The 13,969-nt window shown below is 34.7% G+C and overlaps 1 protein-coding gene across 13 annotated transcripts in view; it reads left to right on the top strand.

The window, feature by feature from the left end:
* The window catches only part of NFIB (nuclear factor I B), a 441,470-nt gene that overhangs the window by 379,375 nt on the left and 48,126 nt on the right, over positions 1–13,969 (top strand). For all 13 annotated transcript variants that reach the window (XM_037733504.1, XM_037733509.1, XM_037733508.1 and 10 more), the window contains exon 6: positions 2,098–2,216. In XM_037733504.1, the coding sequence (XP_037589432.1) occupies positions 2,098–2,216 (119 nt within the window). The remainder of the gene's footprint in view (positions 1–2,097; positions 2,217–13,969) is intronic.

Raw genomic sequence — 13,969 nt, 5'->3', positions numbered from 1 at the left:
TGTTGACCAGGATGGTCTTGATCTCTTGACCTCGTGATCCACCCGCCTCGGCCTCCCAAAGTGCTGGGATTACAGACGTGAGCCACCGCGCCCGGCGAAATTGCCGTCTTCTATATCATATTAATACTCTGAGAATTGTGAGTCAAATATTAAGCATGAGCATCTACAAATGTACTCAGACGTATGCATCATTCAAGGTGGTGGAAACGCAACGCAGTGGAAAGAGCACAGTTTGGAAGTCAGATGTCCTTACCTTATGTCTGACTGCTTCCATTAACTTGCCCTGGGCAATCCACTGAATCTCTTCAAATGTGTCTCCCCATTTGTAAAAACAAGGGGATTGGTATGTATGTGTGATTTTTGAGGCCACTTTCAACACTGAAATCCTGTAATATTATGGTTCTTATTGTTACAAAATGTTAATTTCGAATATTTTTAAAAGGTTTTACCAGCATAGGTGTGAATAAGATTTTTTTTTTTTTTAATTAAAGAAAAGATGTTCATTGGGCACAGTGGCTCACACCTGGATTCCCAAAACTTTGGGAGGCCCAGGCAGGAGGATCACTTGAACCTAGGAGCTCAAGACCAGCCTGGGTAACTCCCTCCCTACAAAAAATTTTTTAAGTTAGCAAGGTATGGTGGCATGTGTGTGTGATCCTAACTACTTGGGAGGCTGTGGTAGGAGGATCATTTGAGCTTGAGGCTGCAGTGAACTGTGATCATGCAGCTGCACTCCAGCCTGAGTAACAGAGCAAGACCCTGTCTCAAAAACAAACAAAAAAGAAAAAATTCATTTTTATAGTCATAATTTCATAATTATCTGCTTTATAGGATATTGGTGGGGCATAAGAAAGAAGTATATCAACCAGTATGGATATAAAATAGCTTCTTAATCTTTGTTCTGGTTATTCATCTTTCTTAATCATTGAGATAAGTCATATTTCCATATTAAAATGTATCATTTTGGCTGGGCACGGTGGCTCATGCCTATAATCCCAACACTTTGGGAGGCTGAAGTGGGAGGATCGCTTGAGCCCAGGAGTTTAAGACCAGCCAGGGCAACCCAGCAAAACCCGTCTCTACAAAAATACAAAAATCATGTGGGTGTGGTATGGTGGCAGGCACCTATAGTTCAGGCTACTTGGGAGTCTCAGGTGGGAGGATTGTTTGAGCCCATGAGGTGTACTTTGCAGTGAGCCAAGATCAAGTCACACTCTACAACATTCTGGGCGAAAAAGTGAGGCCTAGTCTCAAAAAAAAAAAGATATCATTTTAAAAGTGTACCATTTAGTTCGAACTTGCCAATGGGCTTCTCTTTTCACAGTTGATTTTAAGAATAAAGAATAAATAATCTAAGTTTTAAGAAAAAGGTAAAGAGTAATATATAAAATAATTAGTAAAATGCTATAAATTTTTTATTATTAATTATAAGGTTGTTACTAAAAATTACAATTTGATAAGTATCTTCTAAACACCAGCCACTTAACTAAAAGCTTTACATTTAACAACTCGATTTACCCTTCCAACCATCTGCCTTTGAACTAGGTTTTATTATTTCCATTTTACAGATGACTTAACTGAATTTAAGGAGCTTACTATTAAGAATTCATAAGTGGCCTAGTCAGAATTTTACACTAGGACTATCTGACTCCAAAGCTCTTGGTCTTAATCTTTGGATTAATGTGAAAGGACTGCATTATCAATGAAAAATCCCAATTAAAGGAACATTGTTAGTATTGATAATGATAGTGAGTCAGGTACACACTTAACACAATTTTAATATTAGAAGGTTAACTACATTAAGAGTTCACTTTTTATTAGTGGAATATTTTTGAAAATACATTTGAATGGTAAATATAATGAACACCATATTTGTTAGATAAGTTTAGGTATAAGATGATATAATAAATGGTGTATGCAACTAGAAATATTTGCTATTACTATTGATGTCTTGAATACTCACCATTATTTCAAAATGATTCTGAAATACTATTACCTGTGCTTATGAAAATTTCCACAGTAAGGATCTTTTCAGATCATTTACTTTCAAATGTTCCCAGAAATCCCATTAATATAATTATTGCCATATTTTAACAGCAAAAGACCCAAAACTATATCCATAGATGAAAATATGGAACCAAGTCCTACAGGAGACTTTTACCCCTCTCCAAATTCACCAGCTGCTGGAAGTCGAACATGGCATGAAAGAGATCAAGGTGGGTAAAAGGAGATGCCTCTAGAGTAAAATGTTGGCTCATTTCTTAAGTTTCTTTTAGTCAAACTTTCATAATTAAACCAATATGGATTATATTTTTTTATAAAATGATTCCTGTAGGATTATTTTTGAGATAATAATGTCAACTGTCAAAATTAATTTATTTAAAATCTTATTTTTATGTGTTTCACTGGACTTTTTTTCAGACAAAATGATATTTTAGAACCCACAATTATGTGTGTGACTGATTATGGTCTGTCTGCATTTGTTGGTTGGAGCACAGCAGAACCGCAAGTTGTGATTCAATTAGATCTGCCTGCTCCTCTCTATGGGGCATTGCAGGGAGCCAAACTTTAAGCAGTTTGCAAGTGCCAGGAACTGGAAGTTCTCCTTTAAAGGGAGCTACAATTCCTTTTGGAAGTAGGTAGAGCACATACAATAAAGAAAAGTATAATGTAAGGTACACTGTATCAGAGTCAAAGTCAATCTACCTAGGCTTTCTAGTTAAAACTGTGACCCAGTTCTAAGGCAGCTTAAATATAACTTTAAGAAATGGGTATTGAGATCCAGAAGGATTGAGACTTAGCTATTCTTAAAGTCTGTTGGATTTATCATAGTTCATCAGATATATCCATGCTTTCCCCATAATCAGAGGGAGATTATTAAGCCTGGAAATAGAAAAATTAGCTAGATGCAATTTTTGTTGGTATGTAAGCATGTGTGCAAATAGGATGTTATGTCAGCAACATAAATGTGTATTTCTAAGTTGTCTTTTAAGTAGAATTCTGCATTTAGAAAGGATCTAGCCTAGGTAATGTGGCAAGACCCCATCTCTACAACAAAAAAAAGAAAAATACAAAACATTAGCCAAGCATATTGGTGTGCGCCTGTCATCCCAGCCACTCAGGAGGCTGAGGTGGGAGAGTCAGTTGGGCCCAGGGAAGCAGAGGCTGCAGTGAGCTGAGATCATACCACTGCACCCTAGCCTGGATAACAGAGTGAGACTGTGTCTCAAAAAAAAAAAAAAAATCTAAAAACGGGAATAATGGTTTTCAGCCCAAGACTTGGTTGTGTGTTGGTGAGAATTGGGATACTCTATGTTGAGTACTCTTGGGAAACACATAACTCTGGAGTGTAACGGTTAAGGCCAAAGTCAGTCCCTTATTCCCTTTTTGCTGCTCAAATTTTTTATACTGAGTGACATGGGGTTTAAAGAATAGTGAAAAATCTTCATGGAGACATTGGGCTTTGAGTCAAGTGTACCTCCTTTAGCACAACTGACTCAAAGCTCATTTCCTAAATCTCACCTAAATCTCCTTGAGATTTTAACTGGTAAAGAAGTGAGAGTCTGGAGAGGGTGGAAGTGGAGAACTCAGACAAAAGCGTAGCCAGGTGTTAGGTGGGGAGGCAAATTTGAGAATGGCTGTGTGTGCCATGTGGCTGGACACTGTGCCTGTGGAGGGAAATAATGGAGATGACAAGGGTCATTTTATACAAGGATTTGAACTCAGCTGGAGAGTTTTGACAGTGAGAACCCCCTCAGAGGGAGTTTTGTCTCTGAGACTCCCCTCATGTGAGACCCCACCAAATCTATTTTTCAGGCAGTAGGCAAACATCGTCTTTATAAAACATAAATAACAACAGATCACTCCCCTGCTTCAGATCCTCTAGTCACTTCCCATTGCTCTAAAGAAGAAATGGGAATTTTCTTATATGACCAACAGGCCTGGCCCGTGACTACCACCATAACCTTGGCAGGTGACATTCTGCTTCCCCATGCTTGCACTTGAGCCCACTGCTTTATTAAAGCTGGGAATGCAGCACCCAGGACCTTCCTATAAGTTATGACCTCTGGAATGCTCTTCTTCTTACTCTTCATCTGGCAAACTTTGTTGTCCTTCAAATCCCAGCTTAAATTGAGAAATTTCATTCTAAATTCTGTCTTCCTAGTTTTCTCTGTCAATACCCCGTACTGTTCCTTCATTATGCTCATAATATGTAATCCCATAGCTACTTATGGGATTAATTGTCTAAATCTGTGTACTCTCTGAGAGCAGGAACCTTATCTGTTTTGACTACTGCTGTAACCAGCACTTAACACACACTTGGTGCATAGTAGGAGTACAATAAATAGTTGTATAAATGAACCATTGATAGGCAGAACACCAGTCTCATTAGTGAAAGCAAGATAAAATAGAGACTTTTGCCAGAGTTGCAGAAGTGAAACGAAAGACAAAACCCTCAACTCTTTATATTTTATTGCTTGTTTTACTGACATTGTCAGCTTATTCTAAACAAAGCCATACTTTTCCTGTCAGAAAATTTCTTCTGGAAAAGATTCTAATGGTAATAACCTTGTGAATGTGTGGGAATGGATGCGTTATTCAGAAGTGTAGGTGTTTTTTATTATAGAGAGTGTCACTTTGTAAGAATTGATTCCTCTTTCAGCCTGTTGAATAAAGCCAATCTCAAATCATATTATAAAACATTTTTGAAAAGTAGAAGGGAAACTGTCATTCTTTTTCTTTGTAATGTCGTTGTATTGTCTTGGTTATTTTCCTTTGTCAAGATGATTAGACTTATTGGAGGAATCTGCAAAGGCATATTATATTAAGAGTAAGGAAGAATATTCCATTCTCAAATGTGCTTAAGAAAATAATAACACTGCCACTTTAATTCTGTAGACCCTGAAGATGTTGTAATGTGTATAATAAGCCATTGTGGGAAGGAGACTCAACTACAATGAAGAAATATGGGCAATACAGTACTATCTTTATAAATTTGCTAAGCCCAATGCAGTCTTCTTAGAAAACTGCTTTTTAATATTGTGCAAAATAAAAATGCCCAATGGTGTTCTTGTCCATCTTCAAATGTTCTGTAGATATACTTGCTTGTGATGGAGGGAGTTGTCTAAAGCACATATTGAGTGCCACTCCAATCATTGTAATGCCTTTAAAATGTCTTGTATTTATATTTTCTCCCCCAAAGCGCTGCACTAATTGATACTCAATAACTATTTATTGGTTGATTAAAATACGCTTGTGTTTAAAATGGGCAGAAATGCTTAAATTTACTATTAACTATTTCCTGGGTATATCTTATTCTGTTAGTGTTAAATTTGCATTAAAATATATTCTTGGTGTAGCCCTTAGCAAAAGTGATTTATTAAATATGAGAATCAAAGATAACAAAATTATGGACAATATGTGGCCATTCTACTTTCCCTTAAAATCTGAAATACCAAGTTAAGTCATTGAGATTTATTCCAAGTAGGCAGAAATAAAGAATATAATATGACCAAATTATTATATGTATTCTATTCTGAAAATAGAGAAAATATTAATATAACACCTAGATTTATGTAATAATATGTTCATGCAATTTTAGTAATTTAATGAAAAAGTATTTTTATTTTAGCATATTGCAATAATAAATCCATTATGTCCTTGGGTTATTTCTTTTCAAAACAACAAGTTATAACTTTCTGATTAAAAGAGAATTGTAATTTATACTTTTATAAATATAGACATGAATATTTTAAAACTAATCATAATTTAATAGTCTTAAACAGTAAGGGGCTATATAATTTGCTTTCTTCTGATGAATAGTGATGAAAATTAAATTTGTCAGCATCTATATTATGTAATATTTATATTTTTACTTTATGTTATTTTATACATACAGAAGGAAATGAAAAGGAAAATAATGCTGAGTCACTACAAAGGGGTATTGAACAACTGTTGTATTGCTTTCCTACATTCTAGAATATTTCTCCTTACTTAGTCTCTTCTGTAAATCCTGCTCTTAAACTTCTGACTGCCCCTCTCTCTGTTAAAAACTTTCTTTTTTGGATACTATTTTTCTTCATTTAAGATTTTAATGATTAATGAATAGAGCCAGATGAGTTTATCAACAGGCAAGTTGAACGTCTCTTTTATTACAGTACTTCATAAAAAATTCCATTGAGATCTTGTCTTTCTTAATTTTTTTCCACCTGAGTCAATTCAGACTGAATTCTTAGTTGATGTACTTTTTTTGAAATTTTTCTTTAGAGCAATCTTTTGTAACTTTTGCTACAAGAGGAAAAATAAGACGTAGGTCATAGTTTTTCCTATAATTCAAGTTACTCTCATGAGACTAAATCTAGTTGTATTCCAATGCTTAGTGTATTAGACCATTTTTATGCTGCTGATAAAGACATACTTGAGACTGGGTAATTTACAAAAGAAAGAAGTTTATTGGACCTACATTTCCACATGGCTGGGGAGGCCTCACAATCATGGTGGAAGGAGGAGCAAGTCACATCTTACATGGATGGCAGCAGGCAAAGAGAGAGCTTGTGTAGGGAACTCCTGTTTTTAAAACCATCAGATCTTGTGAGACTCATTCACTATCATGAAAACACTGCAGGAATGATCTGCCCCCATAATTCAGTCACCTCTTACCAAGTTCTTCCCATGACATATGGGAAGAAGATGAGATTTGGGTGGGGATACAGCCAAACCATATCACTCAGTAATTTAACAGACAAATAAATAGTATGCTTGAACATTTAAAACAATTCTTTATAAGATCACTTTGCCACTGCCATTTTAATAGTCACTAATTTATCTAACTCTGAATGTAAAACTCCTAAAACATTTAATAGACATTAGTGAGAAAAAATATGATATGATCAATATATTTGCAGTATGAAGCTGGGGATTTCTAAGTGGAAATTTTAACAGCTTTTCAGCCAGAGGAGTGTTTAAACAACCTGTAATCTTACATAAAATATAAATTCAAAAAGACTTTATGCAGTAAAATGTTATTAATTTCTACATGTATGGGATTTGAGATAATTTGGTTCAATGAACATTTGTCAAATGTCTATTATATTGGAGGAATTTTTGCAGGCATTGGGCACACAAATATGAATAAATTAAGTTTCCAGAGCTTGACCTGCTGAATGGAAAAATAATTTTTGCTCTTTAGAAAAAGGGAGACTAATATAAATAAGATTATTAGAGGACCGACTGCATGCTTTAGAGCTAGCTTAGTTTTAAGCACTATGAGAGGTAAATCTTTACATAAAATCAGTAAATTGGCATGTTAGCAAAGACTAGCACTACTTGGTATATTGGTATGTCATTACACTTTGGAGAGTACTTTGAAAAATTAAACTGGACTCTCAAGCTATATTTACGCATTGTGTTCTGGTGTCTTAGGTACTAAAATGTAAAAATACTTATTTTTATTAAAAATCTCCAATTCTGTTATATAAATGTCTTCTCAGGTAGGTCTTTCTGAAGTTTTAATTTTTTTCCAAGTCCTAGAGATTTATTTTTGATAATTTTGAAAATATTCTCATTAATAAGGTAGTCTTACCTGTTGTGCCAAATTTCGATTTGCACTTTCTGGAGTTCTATGAGGATATAGTATTAATTATCAAATGCATTAAGTCAAAGGGCAAGGGAACACTGGGGGCTAGAGTGTAAAAATGCCAGTTTAGTATTATGTGCTCAATCAGGTAATAAATAACAGTAAATAAGAGTGTGGTAGCATACTGATGGAACCAGGATCAGAGGCCAGCATTTCTGTTTTTTGATACAGGGTCTCGCTGTGTTGCTCAGGCTGGAGTGCAGTGGCGCAATCATGGCTCACTGTAGCCTTGACCTCCCAGGTTAAGTGATCCTTCCACCTCAGCCTCCTAAGTAGCTGGGACTATAGGCACTTGCCACTGTTCCCAGCTAACTTTTAACGTTTTGTGTAGAGCTGGGGTCTCACTCTGTTGCTTAGGCTATTCTGGCACTCCTGGGCTCAACTGATCCTCCTACCTGGGCCTCCCAAGGTGATGGGATTATAGGTGTAAGCCACCACACCAGGCCCTCCAGCATTTCCTGATGTGAGTTTAGGAATGTGAAAAGACATACTACATGCAAAAGAGTTGTCAGCTAAATTTGGAAAATTCTTTTGTAATGAAAATTTAAACTATTTTCATTCATAAATGAATATGCAGAGTATTTAATATACTACCGTTTGCTGTGATATGCAGGAGTGGCTCTTGACTGAACCTATTTATTAAGTTTGTGACTTCAGTACCTTTTATTTCTTCAAAGAATCCATAGGGAGCATTAATCCTAGACTCAAACTTTGGAACATAGTGCTCCAGCCCAAACCACAGTTCTGACAAATGATACAATCTCAAGATTTCCCTAAAGCTGTGGGAGCTGAATGAATAAGCAGCTTTCATAAATAGTTGAATAACTGCTATCTGGGAGTCATTAACATTAAATGAAGTCCTAGAAAATGGCAGGGCAGACAGCTTAGTAACCATACTTTTTAAGTCCCCTTTGGGGACCAGATAGAACACCAACAATTCATTACATTCCTGCAGTTTGTATCACAAGGATGAAATAGCAAATATTCAAATATCAAAGTTTTAAGCCAGAAAAAAAGAGAGACACAAATGCTTTTGTTGGATGAATGTGAATAGTGCTGGTTTGAATTTGATGTTTAAGCACAATTTTTTAGTTTCTTTGTTTAGCTTCTTATTATGGAAAATATCAAATTAAAGAATTCTAAGTGAATTTCCAGGTATTACCCCGACATTGGAAAGCAAACCGCAAGGATGCCTCTACCCTGAAGAGAAATGCCTCTTCAACAACACTGCTCTAACTGAAACATCACAACACGAGCATCTTCCAAATGGAAAGGAAAACAATAAATTGTTGGTGAAGGCTTTCATCAGAATTCCCCACATAGCCTCCTAATGAACAAATGTTTGTTCCCCCTTCGTGTGTCCTAATCAAGAATAGCATTTTGGATGGGGTAAACTTGTATACGTGTTAGAAGGGCTGGTACTGATTAATATGGAAAAGTCGTGCTCATATTTCTGTGCTCTGGAGGCTTAAAGATTTGAAAATACAGCATTTTGCAGAAAAACCACAATAGATAATTAGTCTGAAAAAAATAACAACTTTCTATTTAATACTGGGTCTCTAAATTGATGGAATGCAGCTTAAAATAGGAAAGTGGGAAACCCATGGGAGATAATATCATAGTTCGCCACACAAAGTTTCTCTGCATAAGAAAAGGTTTTCTTTCAAATCTTTTTACATATTGAGTTCATGTTTAAGCTTAGTCTGAAGTTGTTTGGAAAGCCAGTGTCATTTGCTTATTACACTCCCGATATCATATACAATAAAAAATTGATTTTTCAGGTCTAGATCACAAGTTAGTAAAATCCTTAGTGAGACATAATTCAAGCTCCTGTTTCGCAGCTAAGTAGTCCAAGGATCAGAGAGGCTGTCCTGTCCCAAGTAATGAATGGCAGAGCCTAGGTCTTTGGTAAAGGGACTTTTTTTTTTCTTTTTCTCTTCTCATACAACCTGCCTAGAGAATCGATATGTAAACTTACAAATGGCCTAGGAGATTTTAAACACTGCTTCTTCGCAAGTCTTGGCAGAGGGACACTTTTCTTGGGAAGCTTAAGGAAGACTTTGTTAGACTTAACAGAACTAGAGTAAAAGAATAGAGGTGAATTTGTGAGTTTTCAGAGTTCTGAAAGAATTCTCAAAACAAAATTTTGATATGGTAAAAATTTTACACACACATATTCACACACACATGTAAATCAACTACTTATTATTAGTGCTGGGACTAACATTAATTTCTTAATATAATCTAACATATAATCCATGTTCAAATTCCCTAGAATATCTCAAAGGTTGTCTTGTTTGAGTCAGGACTCAAATTTAGTCCATAGATCATAGTTGTATTTTCCCCTTCTTTTTAACTTATACCACCAGTTACTCTCCTCCTTTTTCTATATTATTTATTTGTTGAAGAAAGCATGTAAATTTAAAAACTATGTTCAACAAGCACATATAGATGAAACAAGGAAAACAAGATTCTGTTGCTGTTTGTGGTTGCCATTTATTTATTGAGCTCTCACTTTCTGTCGGGGCTTAGCTAAGTTTATATACATTTTTCTTTTAAACCTGATAGAAATCCCATTTTATGCTTACTAAACTGATCACTACAATGCTTAAGAAATGCAATATAGATTACATGTATCATAAGTAGCAGAGATAGAATGGGAACCCCTGTCTAGCTGAAGAAACCCATGCTCATTATTACTATATAATACTGCCTCCCAAATAAGTCATTGAGATATTATGTTTATGATTTTACAAACTAACTATAAAACCTCTATTACAATTTTTTTTTCTTATGGCATGAAATTTCAATACAGATAAATGTGCATAACTTCATAGGGACTCATAGACTCCTCAGAGATTCATGAGTGCTGTCCTTGAAATCAGGTTAAAAATCACTTTTCCATTTAATAAGACATTCGTAAATAATCCTAAATTCTGGAATGTCTTTAGTAGAAGTGTGTGATATATGGCCAGTTTAAACTAAGCTATATTTGTCAAAATATAAAAATTAAGTATATATTTATTATCATACATATGTTTTCTTTTAGTTCTGTTCTAGTCTTTTTGCCTTTTGCATAGTGCACTGTAATGGAGATTAGGAAACTCTAAATATTGGTGTGGTCATAGACAAATCACTTAACTTCAGTAAATCTTGAGTTTCCCATCTGTAAAGTAACAGAGTTGTATACTAAAGTTTCTTTGTGTTCTAACATTTTTGATTTTGAATCTATGGGAGTTGAAGGATTTGAAGATCTTCAGTACTTGAGTTTTTTCAAAGCCATCATTAACATGGATCCTTTGGAAAATTCAGAAAGTTTTCTGTTTTTTAAATTATTTTTTAAATGTTCATTTTAAATACGCTCATTGAATAACAGTAATTGGCTGCTTATGTCCTTCGAGGCCCCATATGTTTTGCTTTACACCTGAGGAATGCACAATTCTTACAAATGCATGTCCTGTCCTGCACCATTCTGGTGCAAGAAATGATTGATAGAGATTGAGTTATTATAACAGAACCTTGTTATGGAATCAGTGTCTCCTACTTTGAAAACAAATGACTCAGCCAGACGGCAACATTTATTTTCTCTAAATGACTAGGGATATAGCAATGGGAGACCATTATCCTGTGACAATATTCTGTTTCATTGACATTATCTCACAAATGTAATTGGTCCATTACTAAATAGAGGTTTTGTTACTGATGAATTTCACATGATTCCTCAAGCCATTAGGATAATAAACGTGCCATCATAGTAATTTCATTGACAGCATGTTCTTTTTTTCTTCATTTACATTTCTTGGAGAAAAAAATATAGATTTAGGTTGAACTTAAACACTACAATTTATACCAATTTTGACTACTTTTCCATTAAGAGAAAGAGAATATTGTGCAGAGTAATCATATTTGCATTGAGCTGCTGAACTGATGACCTTAAAATTTTTGTAATTCTTTTTCTACCACACTAAATCACATCAAATCATAATTGTTCTCAAGCAATTAGTTTACTACCTCAGTTTAATGATTTTATTTGAAGCAAGTTCCAGATCATTTCTAAGACTTTCCTGTAAATCCGCTAAAGTAACACATCAGTTAAATCAACCCTAACCATTACCAGCGTGGATAATAACAGCATTAGTAACAACAAAAACCTTGAGATGTCTTGTAGCATAAATGTTTTTAAATGCATGGCTTTTCCCCAAATGTTCTCCTCTGAAAACTCATCTATAATCTTGTTAAATTAGAACTCTTCCAGTATCTTTCTGACTTTTACAGTTAAGGTTATGGTATTGATTTTATTTTATAGCCCATGGCTCTCAGATGCTTAACACTAATAAGCCTCCATAGCCAAGAGGTTTTCCCAAGAGGCATGGTGAATAGCAGCTATTTACCTATGCCAATGTTTAATAAGTGACTGAAATATGCTCCAAATCCTGCATAATTGTTTGATGTTTTTTCCCTCTTTCAAATTAGGTTTACACACATTACTCAAGACACTTTATCATTGTCTGTTTGTTAAGATGAAACTGCTTAGTGGACAAAATCATTTTGAAGTGTTTTTAAAAAGTAGTTTTCATTTATTCCATATTCATTGTTTTAGCACAGTTCTTCATTATTCAAAGGAGTTTTTAAAATGTCTCTGGAAGGTATTTGTGAGCTTCAGAGAGGTCTGAGCTTTAACTCTGTGTTGGGTGTGGGTGTAGCCTCAAGACCTTTTTTATAGAGAAGTGATAAAATAGAGACTTGTAGGAACAAGCTGCTTACTGTTCTTGGGTTAAAATATATGGCAAGAGAGACTTCAACTATTAGAAAATATTCTACTTTGCTGAGGAATACAGTAATATGCTCAAGTGTAATTAAGATGAAATAACTCAATAATTAAAGTAAGAATTTCATTTATTTAACACAGAGACTACCATAGTTTCTCATTTGAAAAGAAACTGATTTCATAAATTTTAAAAAATGGTTGAGACATCTAATTGAAGATGACATCTTATCTCCTCTTAACGCAGCTTGCCATTTTTTCCAGTGTTATTTTAGAGTGTGATAAATGTAAATATATATATAAGGAGATACTTTCTTAACATGGCAGCTAATTATTTTTTGAATCATCTGGCATCATCATCAAACTACTGTAGTGGGATTACGTCCATATGTCTTGTCATAACATTCAGAGCTTTTTGTTAACTTGGAGTGTGTGGGAAGGACTTGTTCGCATTTGCCACACAATCATAAAATTTAACATCTAGAGGAGTCCTTAGACACAGATATTTAGATATTCTTTTTTCTTCACTGTATTTTCAAAAGACATTGTTTTGCCTGTAGCCAACTAAATTGCAAATCTTACATTTAAGCATTTCATTTGCAACATCTAATACCTAAGCTAATATGAGGCTTTACTTCTTGCAGTGTAGTGCTGGACACATAACAGGCTCCAGTATTGTCAACCCAGCATTGGGAATTGTTTGTAATATTCTGTGGAGCTGCGGTAGTTTTCCCAAAAACATGTATTTTACAATTTTTATAGTAAAAGTAATGGCTATTTGTGGGGAATTTGAAAAAACAAATTATCAAATATGAAGAAGAAAATAAAAATCACCTGTAATCTCATCATATAAAATAACTTGTTAGTATTTGACTGTATATATGCCAACCTGTTTTTCTATGTATTTTTTCTGCCTTTCAATGCATTCTATTTCTATGAATGTATTTTTACAGTAAAATGAGCTTATATGCTATTTTGTAAGGTTTACTTTTGTCTTTCATTTATAATCTAATGGCATTTTACCATAGCCTTCAATTTCCACTTTTTTTTTTTTTTTTTTTTTTTAATGAATTTTAGCACTTAAATAAATTCAACTTACCTAAAACTGTCACTTCCTTCCATTGCATTCTCTATCTTTTCGCTATACTATTTTTTTTTTTTTTTTTTTTTTTATTTTTTTGAGACAGAGTCTCACTCTGTTACCCAGGCTGGAGTGCAGTGACGTCATCTTGGCTTATTGCAACCTCTGCCTCCCCAGTTCAAGCAATTCTCCCTGCCTTAACCTCCCCAGTAGCTGGTATTACAGGTGCACATCATCATGACCAGATAATTTTTGTAGTTTTAGTAGAGACAGGGATTCGCCATGTTGGCCAGGCTGGTCTCGAACTCATGACCTCGGGTGACTTGATCCACCTGCCTCGGCCTCCCAAAGAGTTGGGATTACAGACATGAACCACTGCACCCATCCTTCCACTTTGTATTGAGTACATAATATGCCATCCTTTGGCTATACTATAAAATTTTAAATATATACTTTGCTCATGAATATTTAGATAGTTTTGGAGTTT

This window comes from Cebus imitator, unplaced genomic scaffold, assembly GCF_001604975.1.
Source record: "Cebus imitator isolate Cc_AM_T3 unplaced genomic scaffold, Cebus_imitator-1.0 Scaffold533, whole genome shotgun sequence".
Taxonomy (NCBI): Eukaryota; Metazoa; Chordata; class Mammalia; order Primates; family Cebidae; genus Cebus; species Cebus imitator.
This window is presented reverse-complemented; position numbering and strand designations above follow the sequence as displayed.